The 26,888-nt window shown below is 45.7% G+C and overlaps 5 protein-coding genes across 5 annotated transcripts; 3 read left to right on the top strand and 2 right to left on the bottom strand.

Moving 5' to 3' along the window:
• Window positions 1-499: 499 nt before the first annotated feature.
• N7479_011468 (DNA cross-link repair protein PSO2) lies at window positions 500-3,088 on the top strand (the record flags this gene model as incomplete). The annotated part of the gene is made up of 2 exons (XM_057259159.1): window positions 500-1,429; window positions 1,484-3,088. 2 exons carry the CDS (start codon window positions 500-502, stop codon window positions 3,086-3,088), a joined length of 2,535 nt encoding a protein of 844 aa, XP_057106617.1.
• Window positions 3,089-4,034: 946 nt separating this feature from the next.
• N7479_011467 (alpha/beta hydrolase) lies at window positions 4,035-5,260 on the top strand (the record flags this gene model as incomplete). Its single annotated transcript, XM_057259158.1, has 2 exons — window positions 4,035-4,360; window positions 4,417-5,260. 2 exons carry the CDS (start codon window positions 4,035-4,037, stop codon window positions 5,258-5,260), a joined length of 1,170 nt encoding a protein of 389 aa, XP_057106616.1.
• A 9,764-nt stretch (window positions 5,261-15,024) lies between these two features.
• Window positions 15,025-16,675, top strand: N7479_011466 (cytochrome P450; the record flags this gene model as incomplete). Its single annotated transcript, XM_057259157.1, has 3 exons — window positions 15,025-15,317; window positions 15,371-16,177; window positions 16,237-16,675. The coding sequence occupies 3 exons, from the start codon at window positions 15,025-15,027 to the stop codon at window positions 16,673-16,675; spliced, it is 1,539 nt and encodes a 512-aa protein (XP_057106615.1).
• Window positions 16,676-17,522: 847 nt separating this feature from the next.
• optB (small oligopeptide transporter, OPT family) lies at window positions 17,523-19,946 on the bottom strand (the record flags this gene model as incomplete). Its single annotated transcript, XM_057259156.1, has 2 exons — window positions 17,523-18,187; window positions 18,245-19,946. The coding sequence occupies 2 exons, from the start codon at window positions 19,944-19,946 to the stop codon at window positions 17,523-17,525; spliced, it is 2,367 nt and encodes a 788-aa protein (XP_057106614.1).
• Window positions 19,947-22,396: 2,450 nt separating this feature from the next.
• On the bottom strand, window positions 22,397-24,648 carry N7479_011464 (putative C6 transcription factor (Leu3); the record flags this gene model as incomplete). The annotated part of the gene is made up of 7 exons (XM_057259155.1): window positions 22,397-23,145; window positions 23,208-23,467; window positions 23,526-23,963; window positions 24,013-24,318; window positions 24,379-24,485; window positions 24,536-24,584; window positions 24,641-24,648. 7 exons carry the CDS (start codon window positions 24,646-24,648, stop codon window positions 22,397-22,399), a joined length of 1,917 nt encoding a protein of 638 aa, XP_057106613.1.
• Window positions 24,649-26,888: the final 2,240 nt, after the last annotated feature.

The following is a 26,888-nucleotide window of genomic DNA, read 5'->3' as shown; positions in this document are numbered from 1 at the left end:
GATACCAAAGGGACCTTGGATCGCCGCTCATAAATCCTGCTGATACACCACAAAAGTAATCTGGTTGGAGATTACCCGCCTATAGCTTATGCTGGCACCTGGGCTGCGTTGTTCAAGATACCTCGTTAGCCTTTTTTTTTCAATAATGAACAGCAATTTTTTTTGGCCATTTGAATATATTACAATGCTCTAAGCATACTAAGAACGCATGTAAGCATACTAAGAACGCATGTAGCCCTCCAGGTTGGAGCCGAGTAATAACGGCCACGTGACTTCGTGTCGCGATCTAGTTTCTTCGCGCCTCTCAAACCGACCAATCCTTGCATTTTCGCTGGCGACCCTGCGCATATTATGGAAATATTGTACACCTTCCCATAATTTTGCGTTTAATCCGGCCTGGAATTACCTTTGGACAGCTACGAACTATCTTAGACCCTCGCTACCACTTGATTCTCGTTTGCGGTGCAGTCGACTCCCACCCCTCTGTGACCGAGCCATAATGGCCGGATCTTACGCGAAGAAGGGGGCCACACCATCCAAAGGATCTTCTGGGACGAGACAATCCTCAACAAAGCGCAATTCGAGCATCTTGAGTTTCTTCCAGAAGACCGACACGCCACCCGGTGCCACTTCTCATCAGGCTCGAATCACACAATTTGTAACGGCAACCTCGCGTTCACCAAGCAACGGCCGGGGTACTCCAACTTTCCAGCGGGGGAACAGTTCAAGAAACGATACTAGTGGTGCACTTTTCTTGGAGGATAAGAAGGGACTGGCAAAGATTGAACAAACAGCGGTGACGAATGAAAGAGAACGATCGCTCACGCCTGATATTTGGGGTGACGACGAAGAGTTCTTGGAAGCGGATAACAAGCGATATAATGAGAACAATTCAGTGGTCAAGCGTCGGAAGGTAGACTCACCAGTCACCCCGGTCAATGAGACACAGCAACCAGACGACGAATCGAAGACTACAAACTCACCCGCACCCGCAACCACATCTATAAAGACCCAGAAACGGAGTGGACCATTTATCGATGAGTCCGACAGCGAGGATGATATGGAAGCATATCGGGAACTTCATGAGACCACATCTACCACTAAGGATGTGACGAACGAGACATTGCAAATGGATAAAATAGTGGCTACACAACGCACGTCTGAACCTACACCCTCGCCACTGGTAAGAGCCGCCACGAGTAATTTCGATAATGATGAATACGCGAATTTTGACGATATAGAAGAAGACGAGCTTATAGGGGAAGAGTTTCGAAATCGGCCTTGGGAGGGCGAGGAACAAGAGCAGCAGATCGACCTTGAGGTAGATCCTGACAAAGATTTAAACGACTGTTCGGGTGTAGAAGATATTGAGGGGGAAGTAAGCAGATGCCCTATCTGCCAAATGGCGCTGAAGGATCTTAATGAAACGGTACGTGCCCATCACTGCCTTTCGGGTGTATTGGTGTACTGATTCCCAGCATAGGAAATCGCAGTGCATGTCAATGACTGCCTTGATGGTAAAACTAGCCTTATCCCGGCCACACCCGCTCCTGAGCCTATGGTGAAGCCGACTCCCAGGCCAGTCGACCTCGACAAAGGATTGACACGCGCGGAGCGAGCTGCCATTGCCCGGCCTGCGCAAGGTGATCCCTACTCGCAGAACAAACCTGTTGGAGGTTCCGCGTTTTCAAAGATGATGGCTGGAAACGCAGAAGACACTGCTTGGGCTGCTGCGGCCGCAAACGAGGTGTCTTCTCGAGGCAAGCAGGCCTACCAGCGGACTTGTCCATTTTACAAGATCCTCCCGGGGTTTTCCATATGCGTCGATGCCTTCCGCTATGGGGCTGTCGAAGGGTGTAATGCCTACTTTCTCAGTCACTTTCACAGCGATCACTATATAGGGCTCAGTAAGTCCTGGTGCCATGGGCCTATTTACTGTAGTCGACCCACTGCGAATCTTGTCCGCCAGCAGCTTCGCGTTGATCCTAAGTGGGTAGTTGAGCTTGAGTTTGAATCTACCACCGAAGTGCCGGAGACGGGAGGTGTGCAAGTCACAATGATACATGCAAACCATTGCCCCGGCAGCTCACTTTTTCTTTTCGAAAAAGGTTCTGGCAACGGGCCCAATGCCCATAACCAGCGGGTGCTGCATTGTGGTGACTTCCGTGCATCTCCTGCTCAGGTGCAACATCCGCTTCTGCGCCCTGACGTGGTCAACCCGGTCACCGGTAAGCTGCGGCAGCAACATATCGACAAATGTTACCTGGACACCACATACCTGAGCCCAAAATATGGCTTTCCCGCTCAGGAGGATGTGATTACAGCGTGCTCAGAGCTTTGTGTCCGCCTCAACCAGGAAGCTGGTGTCGGATCTGATACGGGGAAGAATGGTACAAGTGGTTTGATGGGCAAATTTCTCTCTGCTGCCACGGGGAACAATCAAGCAACGGACAAAGCCTCACAGGTTGGAGGTCGACTACTTGTGGTTATCGGGACCTACAGTATTGGCAAAGAACGAATATGCATGGGGATCGCCCGAGCACTTGGATCCAAGATTTTCGCGACTCCACCGAAGCAACGGATCTGCGCCTGCTTGGAAGACCCGGAGCTCTCCGCGATGCTGACAAGCAATCCTCACGAAGCCCAAGTACATATGCAAACCCTTTTCGAGATCCGCGCCGACACACTAGCAGACTACCTCGATGGCTTCAAGCCTCACTTCTCCAGAGTCGTCGGTTTCCGCCCGACCGGCTGGACCTATCGCCCACCAGCCGGGCGAATAGTACAAAATCCATCAGTGTCCACTGTGCTGCACGGCGAATACTGGAAGTCACCATATACCAGTCAGGACCTCACGCCACAGCGCGGCAGTATGCGAGAAAGCGCATGCTTCGGCGTTCCCTATAGCGAACACAGTTCATTCCGCGAGTTGACCATGTTTTGTTGCGCTTTGCGTATCGGCCGGGTCATCCCGACGGTGAATGTGGCCAGCCAAAAGAGTCGGGACCAGATGAAGGTGTGGATGGAGCGGTGGGATGCCGAAAAGAAGAAGAATGGGTTGTTTCCTGTCACTGGCGATCGGTGGTGATCAACGGCTTGCACATACGACGATATATACGCATGATTTCAGATTTAGCGCATTGGGACTTACATAACGACTACATACATTTGTGCTTGATTTCAGTGTTTGCATGGCTGTTATTTTTCTCGTTCTCGTTCCGATCTTCTTTCTTGTATCTTTGGTGGTTTAGGACTCCTGATACGCTTGTAGATCGCTTTCCTGGAGTTTGATATATGTTCTTGCCAATAGATTAAGGGACTTTTTTTTTTTTACCAAAGAACACCTATGATTTCCACTGACGAGGTGGAAACTAACCCAGGTCTTTTATGTTCAAGATAGTAATACTACAGTACTGCTATGACCGACTATTTATACATACAGTCCCAATTTCGAATATCGCCTAGTTTCACGCCTGCATCCGAGGTATTGTCTATAATATACACTTAATCAAGAACCTATGATAATCTACTCTATCACCTCGGCAGAGCCGCCCTGTGTTGGATATGTCCTCATTTTTAGGGCTCGGACCAAGTGGATCAGAAGGATCAGAGATCCTAAACGATAATTTGTTCTTCCTTAGATTGTGATCGACGGCGTATAGCGAGAATTGCAAACTTATATCTGTTTCCCCCTTTGGACGAGGCTATCAGATCAAATATAAATGATGATCGGTGCTCGATTATGTCAATTGCCAAGAACAAGATCCTCCCACGTTTAAGACGCTGTCAAGCCTAGGGCTTAACACCGGAGAACAACCTTTGATGGAAGTGCACTATCGATCTATGCATTAGTCTGGTTCCACTTCTATAACAGTCTTTTTGACAAATCCTTGGGGGCCAATTTTCTTTTTGAAATAGATATGTTGTTTGTCGCAAGTACAGCGATCTGATGGATTTAGTATATAAGGGATGCAATTCCCATTGCTCTTGTCTGAATTGATTGTTGAAATATCACACTCAAAATCCTATCCATGATGCATTCTTCAATAATTGGACTTTGGACTTTGATGACTAGTGCCGCTGCGGCGAAGACCTGTTACAATGTAACAGTAGAGGTCCCTGTTACGGCTCGCAACGGCGTGTTCGACAAAATCAGCACGCCCCAGACGAACTTTGACGCTACTTCCTTTGTCCTCTCCGCGACCAAGCAAGGTAGAAATATGACAGAAATAGCCTTATCTGGCTATACTACTGTTTCGGGTCACTACAACATCTCGACCCAATACTGTATGCCGAATAATGCTGGGAACTCGGCATACACGCTTCAGATCCTCACACATGGAATGGGATTTGACAAGACGTGAGTTTCAAGGCTTAATTGGTCTATCTATATAGGCAGCTGACATGGAAACATAGATATTGGGATCTACCATACAACAACTATGACTACTCCTACGTGGATTACGTCTTGTCTCGAGGATATCACACATTCTCCTACGACCGACTGGGCTTCGGTAAATCTTCACATGGCGACGCGAAGAATGAGATCCAGGCCTTTCTGGAAGTCGAGGCCCTTGCTCAGTTGACCCGCCTGGTGCGCAACGGCGAGATGCCCAACACCAAGGCTCCCGCCAAGATTGTCCACGTCGGACATTCATTTGGGTCTGCACAGACAGTTGCCCTGTCGGCGATGTACCCAGAGCTTTCCGATGCACTCGTGCTCACCGGGTATTCGACAAGTTGCGACTATATGCCAATGTTCCTCAGCGGTGCTAACTTCCAACAAGCCCGACTCAACGGCAAGAACTCGGACTACACAGCTGGGTACCTGACAAATGCGGATGTGGGCAACAATGTATATCTCTTCTTCTACCCACCCCATTTCGACACCAGTCTCCTGGAGTTCGCAGAAGAGAACAAGCAGCCCATGACTATCGGCGAACTCATGACTATCACTGGTCTACCGGCGGAGAGCAGTTTCACGGGACCTGTTTATGTCATTGATGGTGCGAACGATGTGCCATTTTGTGGAGGCGACTGTTTGAATACAGGTGGGAAATCAGCGTCTATTCCTGCTGGTGTCAAGATGGTCTTCCCCTCGGCCAGTGCTTTCTCTGCCTACATTCAACCCAACACTGGCCATGCTATGAATCTGCACTATAATGCCACTGGCGCTTATAAGCAGATTAATGATTTCTTAGAGGCTAATGGCTTGATGAGTAAGAGTCATTACCATAATCATGCCCGTCATCATCAGTGAAGATAAAGAAGTCAGGAGCCCTGATTTTTTATCCATGTACATTTATTATATACATCTACAGAGTACGGAGTAGATCTCGGGATGTTGAACAATTGATTGATATGCGCACACTCATCAAGTTATGCAAAGTTATGCCTCTAGTCGGATCCATCCATTCCAAGGTTGATGCCTGCCTTCCAAGGCTATCAATGATTGTCGGCGCAGATACACCAGGATACCGGAGGATTTATTAATCCTAAGTATGCAGTAATATTTCTTATGTAATCAGGACAGTATAAATTGCCAGGAAGTCAATACAGCAATACGGAGTAGTCGGACAGTTATGAGCCCGGTTCGCACTGAATAAGACTACTATATCGGCATATAGTACCTAGCAACTTGCTAGAAACTGTCTTATAAACCTCCACGAAGCCACTCCGCAGAAAGTCATCCCTTGTTTCACATCAAAACAACACAGCATCCAGCAATAGAAACAGTATCGATTCTCTCTGCTATAAAGGGCGATAAACTGAAGGATACACCGCAATAGCTCACCTGGTTTGTGAAGGTGCAGCTATACGCAATGCAAAAAAATGTCTAGGATCACTGTAACCCGGATACCCCGTTAACTGAACGACCTGATACTCTAAAGGAACCGGTATAACCAGAATATCCTGAAGAGGGCACCGAAACAGATCGAAGGAAATAGAGAGACTAAGCAGACGTATATAAAATAAGCTATACTCGATAGGAGAAGTAAGCAAAGGGACTAAGTGATATAAATAAATATATCCTTACCTATCTTAACCTAGTACACTACCTCGCACTGATTATATATTGTACACTGTATAATAGACTTGTGTATCTAAAGTCTCGGTTCGCTCGATCGACCGCGTATAAGGAGGAAATCCGAATAAGTTGGAAAGTGTTTACAATACAGAAGCCGACTGGAGATATCGATAAGTGGCTCTAAAAGTAGAACTCGCTAAGGGAGTAAGCGGTTAGTCTTAGTATTAAGGACGGAGATACTAATAGGGACTTCCTATACACCGTGAAAGAAGTTCTACCTATATAGTGGTAAGGTAAATACTAGGAAATAGTGATAGAAAAGAAGGTGTACGATACCCGAGATCTCCTTAAATCATTCCGCGCGATAAATCGCGAGATAGGAGTATAGGTAGTGTTATTAACCACTTCTCTAAAAGGCGCTTTCTCGACCTAGTAAGGTTACTAAGAGGCGAAACCGGAAACAAAGTAAGAGAAGCTTCCGTTTAAGAAGAGACACTACCCTTATAGTAGCTTATACCCGAAGTATAAAGTTGCTACTTACTAGCTCCTAAATAAAGCGATTCGGCTAGAAGGGTATACCCTAAACGAAGGGAAACTAGAGAAAGTAAAGAAGAAGTTAGGAAAGGACTACGCTTAGAAGCAATAGGTAGATAAAGTGATAGCTAAAGCTCAGTAAGCTCAGTAAGTATAGGAAAAACCAGCCGAATCCACTAACTAAGTCAGCTTTGCAACCACTTTTCGAAGTAAGCTAAGTGAAGCTATATAGATTAGTAAGTATATACTCTCTGTGGTAAAGGTAGACGAGCCCTCCCTCTGTAACCGGTGGATTCTTGATACCGGATTAAGTGCGTATATCTGCAATAACCGAGCCCTATTCGTCGACTTTATACCTAATATAATTAACCTAATAACCGGAGATAGTACTACGTAGGTACTAGGGAGAGGTAAAGTTAGACTTTTAGGGAGATACCCGGTAAAGGGAAGGATAGAGATCACCTTAAGCGACGCTCTATACTCACTAAGTTTCTATATAAGTCTCGTGTCGTACGCGATACTAAAGAAGAAAGGCGGCCTCTAGTACTAACGTATAAACTATATACGGGACCTAAATAATAGACCTATTGTCTGTGTAAACCTATAGGATTAATTCAATCTCTGGATCTTTGATAAGCTAGGCGAGGCTCCGCTATAACAAGTATATACTATACAGTAAGTACAACGGAAATCAGTGAAGCTATAGGAATCAAGGGCTTCCTCTAAAATTTGGTACCGACGCCTAGTATATATTTAACCGCGGACTGTAGTAAAGCTTACTACTATAGTAGACAGCGTTGTTCTTAACGATAAAGGAGGAGTAAGCACAGAGTAAGAATCTCTATATTAGACCTATAAGATAGGAAGTACTCCGAGGTAGATTTTAAGACGATAAGTTAGACGTACTTTTAGACGTTTTGGAAGGGTATATTTCGACCTAATTCAGCTGCAGCTAGCCTACAATAAGCACCGCTAGATATCCTACTTCTACCTAGAAGGACTGAGATTCCACTGGATTATAACTCACGAAGTGAAACCTAAATATTAATTGGCTATTAACCAGTTTGTATAACTTATAAGAAATTAGTGGAAGCTGCTAATTAAGGCCTTCTACTACGACAATAAAGCAGCAGCTAGCAGAGCAGCGGAGTATAGTCTTATAAGCGATAATATCCTGATATATCACTCCCCCCTAGGGTACTTAGAGATAAATAGGTATACTAAGAGATTAGGTAGAATAATTATCACCCGGATATATATACTCGCCCTCGAAGGGAACCTCCTAAAGGAGCTATAGCCGGAGTTCGTAAGCGCCGCTGTATAGTTATTAAATCGTACACTAACGTATATCGCCGCCGAGAATCGGTAGGTAGTACTATAGGAGGAAGTGAGGAAGGAAGTCGCACTATAGGCGCCGAGGATAAACCTATTAAATATTAGGTTATATAGAAGCTTAGCGTACTGTAGGATTGAGAAGTAAGTATAGTCCGATAAGATAAACCTACGTACAGAGATTGGCTTTGTAGTAGGATACCTTACCTCGAATATCTAGAAGATCTGGTTCCTATATAGTGGGAAAGTGAGGTATATCAGGGATACAGTTATTGACGAGACACGAAAATATACCCCTAATTATAAGAAATATCAGCCTATCCTACTACCAGCTATAACGGGACTATAGGAACTCACCGTTAAGGAGGTTATATAGGTGATAAACCACTAAATTACTAGTTAAGAGGAGACTAGTACGATAGAAGAGAGGACTTAGGATCTATAGGAAGTATAGGAGCCTTAGTAAGTACAGCAGTAAGAGGAGGTTCCGCAGTAAGCAGAGGTCCAAAAGATAATAGTTAACTAACGAGGGACTACCCCAGTCTAGGGGGTAGGTAATAGGTTATATTGGCCGACCCTAGACCCTCTACTATAAGCACTACTAGGTTCCTTTCCGATTAAACAGCCCCTACTACTACTACTAATCACCCCACCGTAGGAGTAAGAGAGATATACTAGCTCTGGTTAGGGGGTAGATACCGAGGGAGATCAAAGGGACTAGATCTAGTAAGAAGAAGCGGATCTTAAAACCACTGAAGACGAACTAGAGAAGTAACTTTAGGTAGAGCTACTAGCTCCGAGAAGAGAGATAATCGGAGATATAGATACCAGCAATATACTCAGTGGTAGGTATAGACGCTAAGTAAGGTAGGAAAAAGACTTCGCCTACGCGATAAGCACTACCTAAGAAGTGGAACCGCCGGCGCTACTCTATACTTTTACCGCTGGCTTATATACTGAGAAACCAGACACTCGCCGCCACCGAGACAATCTCCCACCACCGCTAAAATACTAGAAGGATATAATAAACTACCTATTTTAGGAAGGTTTTCTCGCAGCGATAAGGAAGGAGATTAACTCCCTCTCTAAAAAGGGGACTTTTAAGGTTATTAAGAAACTAAGAGACCGAGGGAAGCAGATTCTCCCTCTTTTATAGGTGTTCTTATACAAATTTAACTAGGATAGGTACCTTTTGAAGCTTAAGGCCCGTATCTATATACGCGGAGACCTTAAAACTATCTCTTACGAGGAAAAGAGAGCTGCTACGCTAGCAGTAAGGACAGCGAGGATAATTTTTGCCTTAGTTACTACCTTTGATCTTGACCTAAGACAGAGAGATACTGTTACCGCGTTCCTAAACAGTAAGTTAGACTAAGAGATATATAAGTATATACCTAAGGGATTTCAAAACCTAGGTAAATACTAGAAGTTACGTCGCGCGCTATACAGTCTACGGATTTCACTATAACTTTGGCAGTAAGAAGCAGTAAGTGTGCTCTGTAAGCTAGGTCTACAGTAAGTACTAGAAGACCTATACGTTTTTATAGGAAAAGGACTACTAGTTTTCTTCTATATAGATAATATCCTAATCGCTAGTTATACTAATATAAAGGCGTAGGTACAGTAATTAGAGCGAGATCTCGAAGTACACTGGGAACTAACCGATTATAGAGAAGCAGTATAGTTCCTAAATATATAAATCATTCGAGACCGGTAATAAAAGAAGCTCTGGTTATATTAAGATAGCTATATAATAAGTATTGCTACCCGATATCACTTAATAGAAAGGGTACCAGTCTATACTCTACTGCCGGTTAAGGAATTGACCCCTTTTTAGGGGGTAGTAACGCTAAAGGAAATCCTACTATACCAGCAAAAGGTAGGCTCAGCAGGGTATACCACTATTATCACTAGACTTCCGCAAAGCTCGAAAAGCCCGAAACCCGACCCGACCCGACCCTCAAAAGGGTCGGGTTTCGAGCCTAAGGTCAAAGCCCACAGCGAGTTTCGGGCTTTAGGCTTGGGCCCACAGCTCGAAGGGGGGGGGCCCCCGAGCCCCCCCCCTACGACTAAACAGTGCAAACATGCCAATTTCTCGTGACTGCACAAATAATGCAGGAATTCCCAGTAATTTTGAGTATTTCGATTACATCGTTCACTTCAAATTCAATAAATCGTTGATTCGTTCACGCATATATCAATGTATTATGATTAAATCCAGTGTAAACTAATGAGACTGATATATATCATCCTCTATATACTTCCTTTTCCTCCCTGATATACGTGGCTGAGTACTATAAATTGGCAATAGAGGATCGCCAGCATTATTATCACCAGTATTATCATCATCAATATCAATCAAACCCCCCGAGCTCTCAGGCTGTTCTTCTGTATCACTAATCTGTTCAAATTCAATATCATTAAGCTTATCGTCCTTTTCCTCTCTTAATGCTTCGATCTCATTCAAAGAGAAGAATCGTTCAAGCTCTTTTACCTTATATAATTCAAGGTCAAATCTTGAAGAACAAAGAAATAGTATCAATTCTTCAATAGTCTTAGACTTTATATAACCGCGGCGATAATGGCAAATATCGCGAGCAGTGTTGAATAATCGTTCCACACCTACACCAGTTGCTGGAATTGCAAGAATATCCCGCGCAAGCGAAGCAATCGCAGGAAAGCGACCGTGGTTCTCTCGCTAAAAGGGTAGCGGCTCAGAATCAACAATATCTATATAGAATTAGTAACGAATATTTATCGAAATAAGATCAGAAGAAGAGTATAACTTACCACTATCAAGATACTAGGTTATCTCGTCACCAACCGGCTTCGCTTTAGGTTTCTTTGGGCGAAGCAGATTATAAAGAGCTGTGCTTAGCCTTAATCTAGGAGAGGAGACTGGTAGGCCTTGACTAGTAGTATACTGCTCTTAGTAAGGTAAGAGAGTATCTTGGAATAAGGCTCGATATTTATCACACCATTCCTTCGTCCAATCATCGGAGAGAAAGAATTGGAACCTATTATCTAGCGCTAGTATAGTACTAATCGTATAAAGGTGATCACGATCATAATCTATCTACGAATAGTACTCATCAAGCTTCAATCGGCCAGCCTCAAGGGAGGAAAGTATCTATTGTTTCTATAGGACACGCTTTCGTTGAAGCTGCTTGATAGACTTCTCAAGGTGCTCAAACAATATATTGTAGATCTGGAATACTAGATATACAGTCACATCTCGAGTCTTTGAAAGCGCAAGAGTGTATTCGTAGAATAGCTTTGTGAGACAAAGAAGGTAATCGATCTAACGCCATTCGTCGTTGTTAAGTACCATCTCCTCGCAGTTATAGTCTGTACAGAATATACCAAGGAAATCACGGAGCCTCTTTACCCGGCGAAGCATAAGAAACGTTAAGTTCCACCTAGTCTTCACATCCTGAAGTGGTATAAGTGCCTACTCTGAGGGCTAAAGACTAACAAAAGCTTCGCGACGTTAGGGACTAGCCCGGATATAAACAGTAAGATACCGTACCTTATTCAAAGTATAAGATATACTGCGATTTTTGCTTTAGGTATTTACTTTCGCGAGTATTGATTGGCGATCAGACCATTTGGTCTCAGCAGTATCATTTAGAGGGACTGCTTTCAAGCGATCAAGAAGTTAGTTCAGACTCAATTGGATAATATATATAAGACAGGGTATTCGGATAATATGAATATCGCTCGACAATACCTATTGTAGCGAGTCAATAAGGGTCTTGTTATTCGATACATTATCCGTGGTTAACCCAAACACACGATCCTGGATATTGTGATCAGTAAGTATCTCTAAGAGGACACCACTTAGATTAGCACCAGTGTGAGCACCTTCGAGGGGTTTAAACCCAAGAAGCACCTCCCGGTAGGACCAATCAATATCAATAAAATAGCCAGTGATAGCTATAAATACTTGTCCGAATAGTAAAGTCCAGCAATCCAATACAATTGAAATTTTTGTATCTACTGGAAGTAGTTTGAGTGTAGAGTGTTAACGTTCTTTCACACAAGCAGATAGTCAACGTCGAACTGTATCAGCAGAGGGGATAGATAGTAGGCTTAGGGCCGAGTGTGCTTATAATATTATCCGTCGAAACGTTAGATGTTCGATAAGGTGAAAGGGAAGTCGATTGATCGTGATAAACTGTAACAGATTATCCTCCTAAGCTACCTCGGAGAATGGCTCTCGGATAGTATTTTCCTATTTTAATTATATTAGTGGTACGAACCGTACTAGAGGGATATCTATACTATTGACTGAATAAACTTATCGAGTCGCCCTCGTTGCTGATCTCCACTTATAGCCCTTTTATAGGTAGAAGTCCGAAGATACCTAGTCATAGTAGTTGTACCATAACGCGTATCCTTCCCGTTCGCATCTTTTTTGGCTGTATAAGGATACTCAAGGATCGCAGAGCAATACTTATATATAACCTTTGGGCTGCCATCGCTGCTATAGGCTACCTAGGTAAAGTGCTCCCAGATATATAAAAGATAATTTGAGTGCTATACAACCTTACCCTTTGATCTATAATCAGTTTATAACCACCACTCTACCTATTCTTGGTGATTTATTCTATTATACAAGAAGTATAACCTTTTCCGATCGGGTCCGATACGTTCAAATCGTTTAAGCTAGGGGAGTAAGGGAGGGTCGTCTGGTCGAAGAAAAGCCGGTACGGAGATATCAAAAGTCTGTTAGCTTGTCGATAGCGTAGCTGGATAATTAGAGGGTATAAGGTAGGATAAGTTATCGTAGTCACCTCCGAATTGGGATGATGTAAACTCGGACTGCTGACTTTGGGACATCGCAGAGTTAATAAAACCTATAACTGTAAGGGCTTTTGAGAATCTATAAAGGAGTGTTGATACGTTATAAGAAGCTCGACTACCTAGAAGTGTTACTTGGCTAGTTAAATCAATAATCGATAGATCAAAATAGAGGGTGATAACAGTAATAGATAATTAGTTAAATTGTCTATAATAAGTGGGACCGGCTCGAAGAAAGCCTATAAAGCTCGAAAAAAGCCCACAAAGCTCGAAAAAGAGCCTGTAAAGCTCGAGAAAAGCTCGTAAAGCCCACTAATAACCCGTAAAAAGCCTATTCCCGGCCTATTCCTAGCTCGTTAGAAGTTGATTTTCCTTAAAATATTTCAACTGATTAGCCATGAGAAATTGTTAAATATAGGTAGCTTATCCAGAACCATTAGGACTAGCAATCTAAAATATTCCTAGAAATCATAAAGGTATAGACTTTCTTTTTATATAAAATTTGAATAAGTTAAGCCACTTATAATTGGTATTGATCTGAGATTGATACTCGACCATGAAGATATATATGGTTCCCAGTACAGAATATATATCTTAGTATGTATCAACTTATAAGTGTAGAACATTTCTAACAAATTGATCTATATAGTTATAAAGCTTAGTTATTATGCTAATATATTAAAGATAAACATCTATTCACTAGAATTTCCAAATATTTCACCTTCCTGATTATGATAATGGAGTAGAATTCTATGTTTGAACCAAAACATAGGTAAAAGACTGTCATTTATTTGGGTGATTCAGCCATTTTATGAACGCCAAGACCATGGTTTATGCAATTTCGAGCCCAGGGGGGGGGCCCGACGAGCCCCCCCCCTTCGAGCCGGGGTCCGGGTCGAGCCCAAAAAGTTCGACCCCCAGCTCGTTGAGGGTCGGGTTTCGAGCCCGGACCTTGGGCCCAAAGTTGGGCTTTGCGGAAGTCTAATTATCACTAGGCCCGACGCTATAAAGGCGACCGCGAAGCTCGCGTAATTTCTTACGAACCCCGGTCTATAGCACTAGTAAGTAGCTGATCGAGTTATTACCTATCTCTACTCTACCCGGAACCTAGCGATTGAGTACAGAATAGCCAATACTAGGACCGACTCGGTGTAGTTTGTAAGTGACGCTTCGTATAGAGACCACCCGGATAGAAAAAGCTCAGCTAGGTATATCTGTTAAGTATACGGCGGTCCAATTGACTAGAAAGTAAGTAAGCAACCTACAGTAACAACGTTAACCACAGAAGTAGAGCTACTCGGCCTATCGGAGGTAGGAAAGCAGCTCCAATAGTGGCGCCGATTGCTTTAAAACCTCGCCTTTACTCCGTTATACCACCTAACAATCGACTGTGATAACGAGAGGACTATCAGCTTATTGACAAGCGAGGACACAGCTTTTGAAACGAAGCTTCAATATATCGATATTCACCACTATTGGCTCCGCCAGGAAGTCCAACAGGGTCGAATACGGGTGCGCTGGGTGCCTACAGTAAGCATAGTTGCTGATAGCCTCACCAAATTGCTCACTCGGCAAAAGCATAAGAGCTTCGTGCGACTGCTCAACATAGTTGATATAGGCCATCTTATAGACTAGGAATTACAAGATGATACAGCGATCTCAGCAAGCATACTGGGACCGCTGAGGGGGTGTGTCGGCGCAGATACACCAGGATACCGGAGGATTTATTAATCCTAAGTATGCAGTAATATTTCTTATATAATCAGGACAGTATAAATTGCCAGGAAGTCAATACAGCAATACGGAGTAGTCGGACAATGATTACAAACATCTTCTGGCCTCATAAATCTGGCATCCACACCTCACCTCGTGTTCTTTGTTCCCCTTTTTCCCCCCACACTCTATTTCAACAAATCAAACACCAATGATTTATGCCAGATATGGGATGGAGCCAATATGTTGCCAATATGTCGCCAATACGCGAACGCTAATTTGCCTAAACTCCCCAATCAAATAACCGAAAACCGGGGCGTCAACGGTTCGGAGGGTTGAGACGGCACCTCTCCACGGATCTCCGCCGCCAGTGTTTGAACTCCACACTACCGAATTTGCTTCCCGTTGCTTTGCTTTACCCTCGGGGATCGTTCAATGACCATCGCATCCCTCTTTTCATAAATAAGTTGGATTCTCATTTTCGGCCATGGATCTGCTGTGATTCATCTCATTTGAACATACATTCTATATTTATTGGTATTCCTTACAGCACTGGGCTGGTACCTTTTTTTTCCCGTGTTGTTTTGTCCAACACTTCTATACAACACTTCACCATGTTTGTGACACTCGAGATCGTTCCGTTCATCCTGCTCGGCCTCGCCGTTGCATATTACTTGGTGCCGTACTTGCAAAAGTCGCATCTGCGCGACATTCCCTCTGCCGGGTTTTCCGCGTTCACCAATGTTTGGCTACTGTTGCAGGCACGTCGAGGTAAAAAGTACTTGACAATCGATGAGGCTCACAAGAAGTATGGAAAGCTGGTCCGCATTTCACCTACCCAGGTTTCTATTGCCGACGATGAGGCTATTCAGGGTATCTACGGACACGGCAATGGTTTCTTGAAAGCGTACGTCGATGTTACAGCCTAAAAGGACTGCCCCCAAACTGACAATACTCCAGGGATTTCTATGACGCCTTTGTCTCTATCCGCCGTGGCTTGTTCAACACCCGTGACCGTGCCGAGCACACCCGCAAGCGCAAGACCGTTTCCCACACCTTCAGTGCCAAGTCCATTGGCCAATTCGAGCAGTATATCCACGGCAACATTGAGTTGTTCGTGAAGCAATGGAACCGCATGTCCGACCTCCAGGGTGACCCCAAGACCGGCTATGCGAGCCTCGACGCTCTCAACTGGTTCAACTATCTTGCCTTCGATATCATCGGTGATCTGGCTTTCGGTGCTCCCTTCGGCATGCTCGAGAAGGGCCAGGATATTGCCGAAATGCGCCTGGACCCCAAGGACCCTCCCAAGTACGTTGCCGCTGTGGAAGTTCTGAACCGTCGTGGCGAGGTTTCTGCCACGTTGGGCTGTATGCCGTCTCTCATTCCCTACGCCAAGTACATCCCGGATCGCTTCTTCTCTGAAGGCCTGCAAGCCGTTGAGAACCTTGCTGGTATCGCCATCGCTCGTGTCAACGAGCGTCTCAAGCCGGAGATCATGGCCAACAACACCCGTGTGGATCTTCTCGCCCGCCTTATGGAAGGCAAGGATGAAAATGGTAACAAGCTTGAACGCGCCGAACTGACCGCCGAGGCCCTCACTCAACTGATTGCTGGCTCTGACACCACCTCTAACACCTCCTGTGCCATCCTATACTGGTGCATGATTACCCCGCACGTTCTCCCCAAGCTGCGCAAGATCCTAGACGAAGCCATTGCCAAGGACATCGAAGTTCCCACATACGCTATGGTGAAGGAAATCCCTTAGTAAGTACCCACCCCACCAATCCCACACAATACATGCTCCCCAACTAACAATCTTCTAGCCTCCAATGGGTAATCTGGGAAACGATGCGCATCCACAGCACGTCTGCCATGGGTCTTCCTCGTGAGATCCCAGCCGGATCCGGCCCTGTCGTGATCTGCGGACACACCTTCAAAGCCGGCGATGTTCTTTCAGTGCCTAGTTACACCATCCATCGCTCAAAGGAAATCTGGGGCCCGGACGCCGAACAGTTCGTCCCAGAGCGATGGAGTCCCGAGCGTCTCAGCGCTCGCCAAAAGGCCGCCTTCATTCCCTTCAGCCACGGTCCTCGCGCTTGTGTCGGCCGTAACGTCGCCGAGATGGAATTGCTCGCTATCTGCGGTACTGTGTTCCGACTATTCGAGTTCGAGATGCACCAGGATGGACCCATGGAGACGCGTGAGGGATTCCTGCGCAAGCCGCTTGCTTTGCAGGTTGGTATGCGTCGTCGTCGGGTCTGAGGGTCTTGGATTTTGGAATATTGGATGTATATCTTTGTAAAGATACCCTTGTAAAGAAGGGGTTTTCTTAAGGATTGAAATTGTTTGGACCTAGGGTGGAATGGAATGGGATCTTGGATGATATTTGGATCATCACTCGTTCGTCATGACTCGATGAGAATGGCTGTGTGGTTTATTGTGCTTCCATTTGGGTAAGTGTTTTAACCGCACAGTCGCTGATGACTTTCCTTTTTTGGCTTTGGATTTCGATTTTGATTTTGAATCAAATATTGGGAATTTGATATCCGTGTACATATGTCATATTTTTATATATATTTGCTTATATCACTTGTTATATCAAGGGCTTGTTATATATGTAGGGAAAGGCACCTAATTATCCTTGTATCTTCCAGCCTACAACGCGAATAATAAGGAGTGAAATAATTATGGGAAAAACCGCGTCTAAGAAGGGTACCAAAAAAGACAGAACAAGGCCGCATAACCGGTCGACTGTTCTTATCAATTATCTTGAGATATCCAAATGCAAATACTCGCTGATGGGGATGATAAACGAGGATATGAAAGGACCTAAGGTGATAACTTGGAAGAAAGGAGAAAAAATAGTGTGTTGAGGACTTGGATGGTTCCTTCGCTGTATTAGATGTCCATCGAGCCTCAAATAGATTAACTCAACCTAGAATATTGAATACAAAAAGGTTGCAGGAACAAAAATCAATGGTATTATGATATCGTAACTATTCGTGGCTGACGTGAACTAAACGGGTATCCGAAAAATTGCAGTGTGCCCCGACAGCGACCGCAGTTGCTCCAAAGGAGAACTGAAATGACAGGCAAGAGGTCCGACTATCTACCACTTGGTAGGACCAAAGGTTTGGCCTTTAGGGATAGGGTTCCGGACGGCGGTATCAGTGGTATCCATGGTGCCAGAGGCGATCCTGGTGCCCCACCATTCGGGGAAGTTGGTATCGGTCAAGTTGAGGGTCAAGAAAATGAGAATGGTGCACAGAGCGAGACCAACATCCAGACCAGCGGACAGTACGTAGTTGTACTGCATCCACCATCCGCGCCAGCGGTCACGGATGTACTTGTTAAAGACGAATCCGACGATACCCCAGGAGAGATAGTTCAGAGGGGTAGCGGGGGGGATCAAACCAGCACCGCCGAAGATGATAGGGGCACTGAGATACTTGATAGGGCTCTTGGGGAAGTAGCGGGCGCCGAGGTAGATGGCGACGGGGAGGAGGGCACCGGCAAGGAAGAAGAACATTAAGGGCGAGTATAGTTGCCCAATGGAGAACATGCGGGCGGGTCCGATGACACCCCAGATCACTGAAGCGTTGAAGAACACGCGGCCGTTGGGGCAGGTAAAGTGGTTAGGCTGGAACTGATCACATACGCCCTTGATTGCGCCCAGAGCCCAGTTCATGGTGGCGATTTGCACCAGGGATGACCACAGACAGGCGACCATCTGGGCCATGAAAGTCACACGGGGAGGAATCTTCATGTAGTGACCTAGTGGAATGGGTCAGAATAAGAAATCGACATTAGATGGATAACGACTAGACTTACCGATTTTCAAATCCTGTGTGAAGTACATTCCCTGGTACATGCTGATATACCCGTAGGTCTTGAACAGCATCATAGCCATAGGTCTGCCAGGCTGCATGTAACCGATGATGAACTCGGTGATGACATTGAGACCGATGTCAATGTTGGTGGCAGCTTTGACGATGCCGATAGGAACGAACCAAATAGCGGAAATGAGCAGGGCAATGATGAAGGCCCACCAGCTCATGTGTGTAGGCCATCCTAGGATAACACCAAAGCCGATTCCGGTCATTGCCAAAAACACACCCAAGTACCACCAAAGTGGAACTTCAGCGTAGCGAGTCATGAGGCGACCGTGAACATCTTCCTCCTCCCTTCCAACGCGACGGAATCGAGCCCAAATATCCGGGCCGTTGAAAAGACCGGTCTGAACGAGCACAGCGATGATACTGGCAAAGGACAGCCCATAGGACAGCATGAACGTTGTTGACAGGAAGAGAGGGGAGTAGCTCTCGTATTTCGCGGTGTCAAAAGTAAACTCAGGAGTAAGAATATTCTTGACTTGGTATACATTACCGGTGTTGTCGTAACTGCTAGAGTCGCTCATAGGCAGGTACTGAGAGTAGAAGAGATTGGAGTACTGAATGGCGGGGGTGACAATCCAGAACCAGATAACCATGCCGATCATCGTATTAGAGATAGCATACCAAGGCGCAATCATGGGACTGAAGTTGAATCCGGAAATTTGAGTCCAGTCAAATGTCATTGGAAGCAGCGACAGGCCAGTGGCTCCACCAAAGAGCTGGTTGACGATCACGTTTTGGGGCTTGATCCAGGTGATCCAGGCAAAGATACTCAGGAAAGGCGCAATGTAACCGGGGAACCAGTACCAACAGAAAGAGCCAACCATAGCGTACAAGAACATCTGATATTTGCCAATCTTCCAGCCAGCGACTTTTTTGGGATCCGGCTTAGTGCGATCGTGCAGGGCAGTGAAGAGAGAGGTGTTGATCAGGGTTGAGGGCCAGATCATGGCGGAAGGTGACACCAGGAACCGGGTGAAGAAGCCAGCCATGCCGAAGCCCAGCATTTGAGTCGAGATACACATAAGGATCTCGAACCCCCAGCCGAAGTGTTGTCCATAGAAAGCACGTTGGGCTAAGAGAACATCCGTCGCATAGGCGGCGCCACCACCGAAGGTGGCGTTTGCCATGATAACGACAATTGTATGCTCCTTCTTGGTGAAAACGCCTGGGTTGAGTTCGGTTTTCCAGCCGAAGAATTTGATGGTGTAATTGGGCATCCATGCTTCCCATGCCTTTCCAACAGGGTAGGCAACGACCTGTGCAATGTATGAGGGGATGACAATATAGGGCTGGCGCATAGAGAACAGCATGTTGAGGGCAGAACCGATGGTCGCAAATAGAAGACCAATCACCCAAGCGCGAATAGTATTAACAGATCCACCCTCATCGATGTTGGAGACAGCAGACCGAACCTCAGGGTAAGGTGAGTTATCCAGCAGTTCCTGGGCAATTACCTCCTGGGTATGCTTGTCGGTTGTGTGCAAGGCCTCATCGAGTTCCTCAACAACATCCTCGGGCATGTTTGGATCCCAGTGGTGGTGATCCTTGAGGTCACGGAGCGCCTTGAGTTTATCATCAGGCGCAGTCTCGTCGACCATCGCACCAGTGGTGATGGCGATAGACTCGTCCTTCTCCATGGTGAAATGTATGGAGCACAGATGCAAATGTTCACAGGGAGTCGAGGGGCATAAGAGAAAAAGAAAAGCAGCAGCAAGGTGGTGGGGGGAGGGATTTGAGTATGATTTAAAGCTCGTCGAAGACGAGGCCGACGGAGGTCCGCCTTATCGCCCAAATAGGATATCTCAGGCTTATCCTGGGGTGGATGTAACCTACGAGCCGAAATGAAACCAAACGATGAGATAGTGAATTTGATTCGATGGAAAGTAGGAAGTGGGGGATATTAAGACAGGGGTGCTGTTGAGAGAGAGGTAAGAAAAGGTTAGAGGCACGGGAGTTGAGTGGCTGGAAGGAGGCACTTGAGGCGGAAAGTGGCAATGTGCATATAACAAGCTACCAATCTCATCCTCATGTTGTGATTTGGCCTTATTTTTACCCGATAGCTCACAGACCTCTTATGTATACTCTTTATGCATAGTCCGGAGAACGTTCGTATCGAGAGCATTGGTGGCGTTCCTTGGGTTACCTTCGAACCATACATGATATTAATCAAGTCAGCTTAGTTCGCGATCCAGTACTCCGTACCATGAGGACAAAGAAATACAGGAAATATGAGAATTCATGTTCAGGAAAAAAAAAATACCTAGAAAGTTAGTACGGAGTATATTATATTGAATGGTATTGAAGGCAATTCTAGGACTGTTTGTAGAGTGTTGACTATGTGGGCACATTCCAAGCCAATTCCAAGGAGATTCCAAGAAACAGAAGCAATCTCCTGAGAGCTTGTTTAGTGATAAGCCCGCGCACGGAGGAAACGGATGAGCCTGCCATTATTGACTTAGCCTTGCCGCTAACTTTGCAGCTAAAATGGTGGCCAACCAACAGGTGTCTCTGATTTAAGCCTGGTTGGCCCATCTCCGGCGCTAGTCGTCGGTGTTGGCAAAAGGGCATATGCTGAATTGATACTAAGGCGCGACGTGGATTTCGACTCCCTGCAAATGAGAAAACAGCCGGTAGTAGCCTCTTATCTCTAGGCATCAGACAGATTTAGGCGATCACCGGCCCGGGGTACGGTATAGCTATGAAATTTATGTCAGATATTCAGGCTCATCTGAGGGCAGATTTGAGACCCCCGGAGTCCCTCGGAATCCCCGATGCGATTTGTTTTCAGCTAACAAAAATTGACATCTCACGTAGGGCAGAACGAAGCAAGGGCTGTGCAACGATGGGCCGGTATGCCTCAATGCGGGGAGACTTTTTCTAGCGGGCTTCTATACGGAGTAGTAGCTTGCATGATTGCGCTGGATACCACCCGAATGTGACAAGGTCGGTGCTGCGTTAGTGGCGAATTTTAGTATGTGGCTTTAGACCTAGCATGTCTCAAACCGGAGGCCCCACGGACTTGCAGGGGTTGTTGAAATGGGCGCTTAGAATAGATATTCCTCATTGGCTCAAATAAAGACGAGAGATATGTCAAGTGATGAAAGATAGATCGCGTGATAGGAGGAATAATAATTGCCTGTAGATTGCATTAATATTATGTTATGTGAAAACATGATGGGTTCGGTTGTACGGAGTACTGTACGGAGTACTCCATATTAAAATGGCGTTTACTTCAAATATCGAACACATGAGCTCCTTTAAAGGGCTTGAAAAGGTAAATTGCAAGCCAAAACAAGGTCTTTGACCAATGGAATAATTTCTGTGACCAAAGGAAGACAAGACGATAGCTGGGGAGAAAAGGCTGGAGACACGAGGATTTGCCGAGGCTTAAACGGCTAAGAGGCTGATGTACTATACCTGTTGACCGCCTCGAATATAAACAAAATACATTTACTAGCTTTTGTACAATCTTATGTCCAAGGTAATGCTAACTAGTTACGGAGTAACTAAGTAGTTATTGATTGTCAATTAATAATAGTGCATTGTCATAAAAATATCCGTGAACTTCCTAGTGGTCACTCTACTACATTTCTATCTGATTTACCGGGGATCCCGCGAACTAAGCTTCCTAGCCTTATCGCATCTCTACCAAGTAGATGGTGGATAGCGCCAAGTGCGGTGCTAGAAATGCAAAATGCACAATCCATAACTCTGGGCTGTACGGCCACGCGTATAACACAATCTGCATGGCATCGCCCCCCCTCTCTGGTTTGGGCTGGATTTGCGGGTGAGATCTTTGTTTTGACATCTCGAATCGGGTTCCGCGATTCGTGGGCACGAGTGTCGGAATATCCCTGGATAAGTCTGGGCACGGAGATAAGTAATTTGCCGATGGGCCGAGGTCGACAATGCTGGGGCTTGAAGTAAATACGGAAGCCCGGTATCAGCTTCTAGTGAGGATAACGAAGGGCGTAATTGGTGGCGACTCTGTGACATGCCATCTGATGCCATCTCACTTCGACCGGATGACTGAAATGCAAAATTAAAGCGGACCTTTGAGTATGGGTCTCAAAGTCAAATTCTGCGCTCATGGTAGGTTATTCGCCAACGACGAATCTGGAGGGAATGAGAAAATTTCATCACTCAGCCACTCAAAGTTGGTAAAGTAATCTTCGGTCTGGAATTCTCCTTGCAGAGGACCCGCATTCTGAAGAATTCCCCCAGCGGACTCCCGGGCGGGATCTGTTCCCATGATAGCACGCCCTGCCTCTATGCCTAGAGGCATGCTGGTTCGGGAAGGACCGTCAACTGGCTCCGCCCCTCGCATTTTAGCGCGCGCATTAGGATCATATTCATCACGCCACCACCAGACAGCATCCAAAATCTGACTGAGAATCAGGCGACTACGAATTCGAAGTGCGGTGTATTCTGAGCCATCGGCTTTGCGGAACGCCTTGTTACTATTCCAGAGCTGATTCAAGACTGTGACCATTTTGGCAGCTGTATCGCTTCTGTCGGTAGACATTTGCTTGGCCAAATTGATGGTGGCGAAGAAAGAGGCTTGGGCCCGGCTTGTATCGAGTCCGCTGGAGGCAAAATCGCTTTTAAGAATCCGCAACAGCGACATTGAAGCTAGGAGTAGACCGAAGCTGATTTGAACAGGCGCCATGAAGAGAGATCCTATACGATCGGCCAATGCTTGAACATAGTCTATCAAGTTGCAAGCGGTGACGATGAGATGTGGAAGACATCCACTGGAGACGAGTGTTTGAGTTTTGTAGAAATGGAAGCTTTGGATTGACATACGGCAAAGGAGAAGGTGATACCTCTCGTCATCTGCAAGGATGCAATTGTTAGTGGAGGCACTATTATCGAGAATATCCACTTCAAAAACAAACCGACTACTGCCCGCGACGCAATATCGTCTACCTCTCCCTCATATTTCCGCAGCAAAATGTCTAAAGCCAGCTCCTGATCCAGAGAAATAGCACGGACTCCATTTTCAAGAACTGCATCGCTGCATTTCCCAACGATTTCCTGGCATCTGAGTTTCTGAACCAACTGTGGTGCAATCTTATCAAATAGCACTTGGCGTTGGATGGCATCCTGTGCTAAACCAACCAGATTTCGCGGAGACTGCCCTTTGATGACACAAGACCTACAGTGAATCAGCACGATAATTTCCCTTAGCCAGACTTCAAAAGAAAGATACTCACCGTTGGTAAGCAAGGACGCAATGAGCCCAAAGCTCCGAGCGTCGGACCATATCCAAGTCTGACGAGGCGGGGATCTTCACTCGAGAAAATTCATGGCTCGACATCGGGATATGAAAACCGTTTTGCATCGCTACATGCAAAAGCATTCCGCTCAGAGGAAATGTCACATCTGGGCGATTCTCCTTGGGAAAAGGCCACGTCAGCAGAAGCAGAAGTCCCTGTATGATGTGCCACGGCGCGCACGTCGACAAGACCGACAGAAATGCCATTTCCGTAACCTCCTGGGCCAGCGCAGACTGCAAAGTTGGATTTCGAGAATATGACCTACTGGCGACGCCAATGACAGCCCAGAACAGGAATGGAGACTGCGTGTAGTACACATTCGGCTTGGTCTGAACATCGAGAATTGGGAGAAATGAGGTATAGTGACGGAAGAATCTACAAGATGTTAGGAACAGGCTGACCACAGGCATATAGAGAGATCTACAATTGGTACAGGTCGTCAATCTCTCCACCTGTAACGGTAACGCTTTTTAATGAACGGGGCTTTGTGGGATCATTCCTTCCCATCATCGCGCCCGGTGTCGAGCCCGCTGGTGCAAGATGATATTGGGGATATGCCAGCGACAAATCCTGCGAATCCAATGGAGCATCCGACTTCAGGATGGCCGGTAATCCCAGCTCCGTTGCCGCTGTGGATAACGCAAGCGGCACGGAATCGGAGCTCAACCGCTGGGAGGTCTGTAGTTGTTGGCGCCACTGCTCATTCTCGTGTTCCAATGCAATAAATCGGCTTGGAGGAATAAATGTAAGAAGTGGATTCGTTCCGTCTTACTCGAGTTTAGGCTCTTACCGACGCTTGTGCTCTCTTGTGAAGCTATCATCTATGGTGCATTCGAGATTGCGTTTGCGGCACCGGGTACATGGTACACTCTCATCCCGCCAGACATCACATCTGGCCTACTGGAGTCAATATGTTTTTTTTTTTGAAAAGTGAAAGTCATTGATACCTTTTGCTGGCGGCACATAGTACACGCCTTCTTTCCTTTTTTGGGTAGTCTGTGTATGGTTACCTTAGCATGCTTCTTTAGACGGAGAACAATGGATGCTCGTACACCTCCATTTCTGAGATTTGGGCAGATGAAATCTGGTATTGGGATTTGAATGCAACAAATAAAGCTGAGGATGATCAAACACTCTGTTTGTCTTCACTTGGTTTTTTTGATGTTAGAAGGAAAGACAGGGTTGTAGCGTTCAATCCCGGTAACGGGATGATGGCATGTTTGTGATTGGTCCAACCAAGGAAGGTCAGGGCGGCCATGTGATTGGCTTATATTTAGAGCAATCACACCGCTTTTTCCTCACGTGTCAACTGTGAGATTCCCGCATGGTTCTATTGGATAGTTCTAGTTACAGCATAACTAGTTACCTACATAGGTATTGAGGTATTGAGGTCGCTGCCAAGGTTGCTCTAATATTAATTACTAAGCCCTGCCTTCAGTAACTACTGAGGGAATGGCTTCCCTGAAATGGCTTCCCTGACTTGGTATGAATGCCAAGCTATTGGCCTTGGGCACCAAGAAGTTTGCAACCCCTGCAAACCGCTTGGGAGCACAAGGTTTTCCCAGCCAGAAGATTGCCAAAATTGGGAGTTCAACCCAAGTCTTCCTGGCGACCGTTACAAAAATGAACTGACATGCACTTAGTTTAGGTTACTAAATTTTCCACGGTAAGAATGGCGTCGTCTTGGTGCTAATAAGAAGACCGGATGGTTGTTAGAATCCCACGGATAATTCCTAGCGGGATATATATATCCACTTTCTGTGCCAAGAGGGATATAGAATTAAGAGTATTATGCATATCTAGCACATTGTAGTCGTTGGTATTTACACTGGATACACAGAAACAGTGGCAGTCTTAATGTCTGCCACAGAAATCTAGTTCAATTCCTAGTTCTTTGATATACTAGCAATTGGTGGCATATTGTGGCGGTTGACTACCTGCCCCTCTTCACTGCGTTGTAGTATGTTGTAGGGAATTGGGAGCTGATAAACCCGATGCTTTCTTGCGACGCTGATTGAGAAAGCTATGCTGATTTGCTGCTAAGGTACTGTAAGCAACAGTGTTGAAGCTAGTCTCATGGAGTATTGAAAGTTCCCCAGTACGAGTATTTTGAACTCTACGCTGCTGAAATTAAGGGCGATTGTGATATCCTCAATTTCTTAAAGCTTTGTGGTACGTCACTGGTTCCACTTTCTGGAGTCGAGGAAAGGAACGGGGTGAAGAAAGATAGAAGGATTAGGGTTTGAACAATGCCTTGCGGAGCTTTCATCTGCTTTCTCTGTTTATCCGGTAATGACTGAGAATTAGGCGGGCATACAGGCCTATCTAAGCAGTTGAGCTCAACCTTGACCGAAAGAATCATAGCGAGTTGCTTGTTACCCCAAGCCCTTCTTCGAAAGAACGGTTATATGGTAAATGTTTGTTGTGGTCCACAGGTTGAACTTCCTAATCAAGTGGGTTGACAGTTGGTATAGCATCACACCATATCCTATGACTATAGGTTCCCAAATAATTGATAAGTATGAGTTCAATGCAAATATATTACTAGAGCTATCCTGATCAACTCTGTCATCTTAAGCAAAATGCGCGATATTGGCCCATGAAACCTTTTTTAGACCCAAAGTTACAGCATATACTCTAAAGGGTTATCTCATCAAAAGGGACTCTCAGAGTCAGAAGGAGAAAACGTAAATTATGGATTGTAACTTAACGAACTACGAGACGTTTATATTGACAATACGCTACCGTCTGATACGATAGATGACCTTGTAACAATGAATATCGCATGGTTTCAAAGAGCTCATGAATCAAACATTGCCAGGGGGAAACCCAAAAGACCCCTAACAAGCTCGTGGACCCTTTGGCAAGGGTACATTGTCGTGACCTGGACTTATACCCATGTGTCTCACAGCATCCAGGGCATCAAACTCAATAGACTCGAGGGAGGCGTTTTTACCAATGACAGAGGTGTAGTGGGATAGCATGCCATGTCACGCAACGTGGGACTCACCAGATCTCGTGGTTGGATATCCGGTTGCTGTCGTTCGGCCGGAGCGGTCGATAGTGACGATGAATGGAAACTGCCTCGCCCTCAGGATTCTCATTCGACATTTTTTTTTTTCGAGTTGGTTGCGGTGGCACTGACAGGGGCAATCTGCAGGTTATCCATGGAACTGTGATTAGAAGCTGCCCTACCCTGTTGCGAATCAGTCAACCACTAAAACATGACCACTCAACGATCCTCGAACAATTTTTTCTGCCTTCGAGATGTCTAGATAATCTGTAATGCGTTGTACCGAG

Source organism: Penicillium vulpinum, assembly GCF_028829585.1.
Source record: "Penicillium vulpinum strain IBT 29486 chromosome Unknown utg000004l_segment0_segment0, whole genome shotgun sequence".
Lineage (NCBI taxonomy): Eukaryota > Fungi > Ascomycota > Eurotiomycetes > Eurotiales > Aspergillaceae > Penicillium > Penicillium vulpinum.
This window is presented reverse-complemented; position numbering and strand designations above follow the sequence as displayed.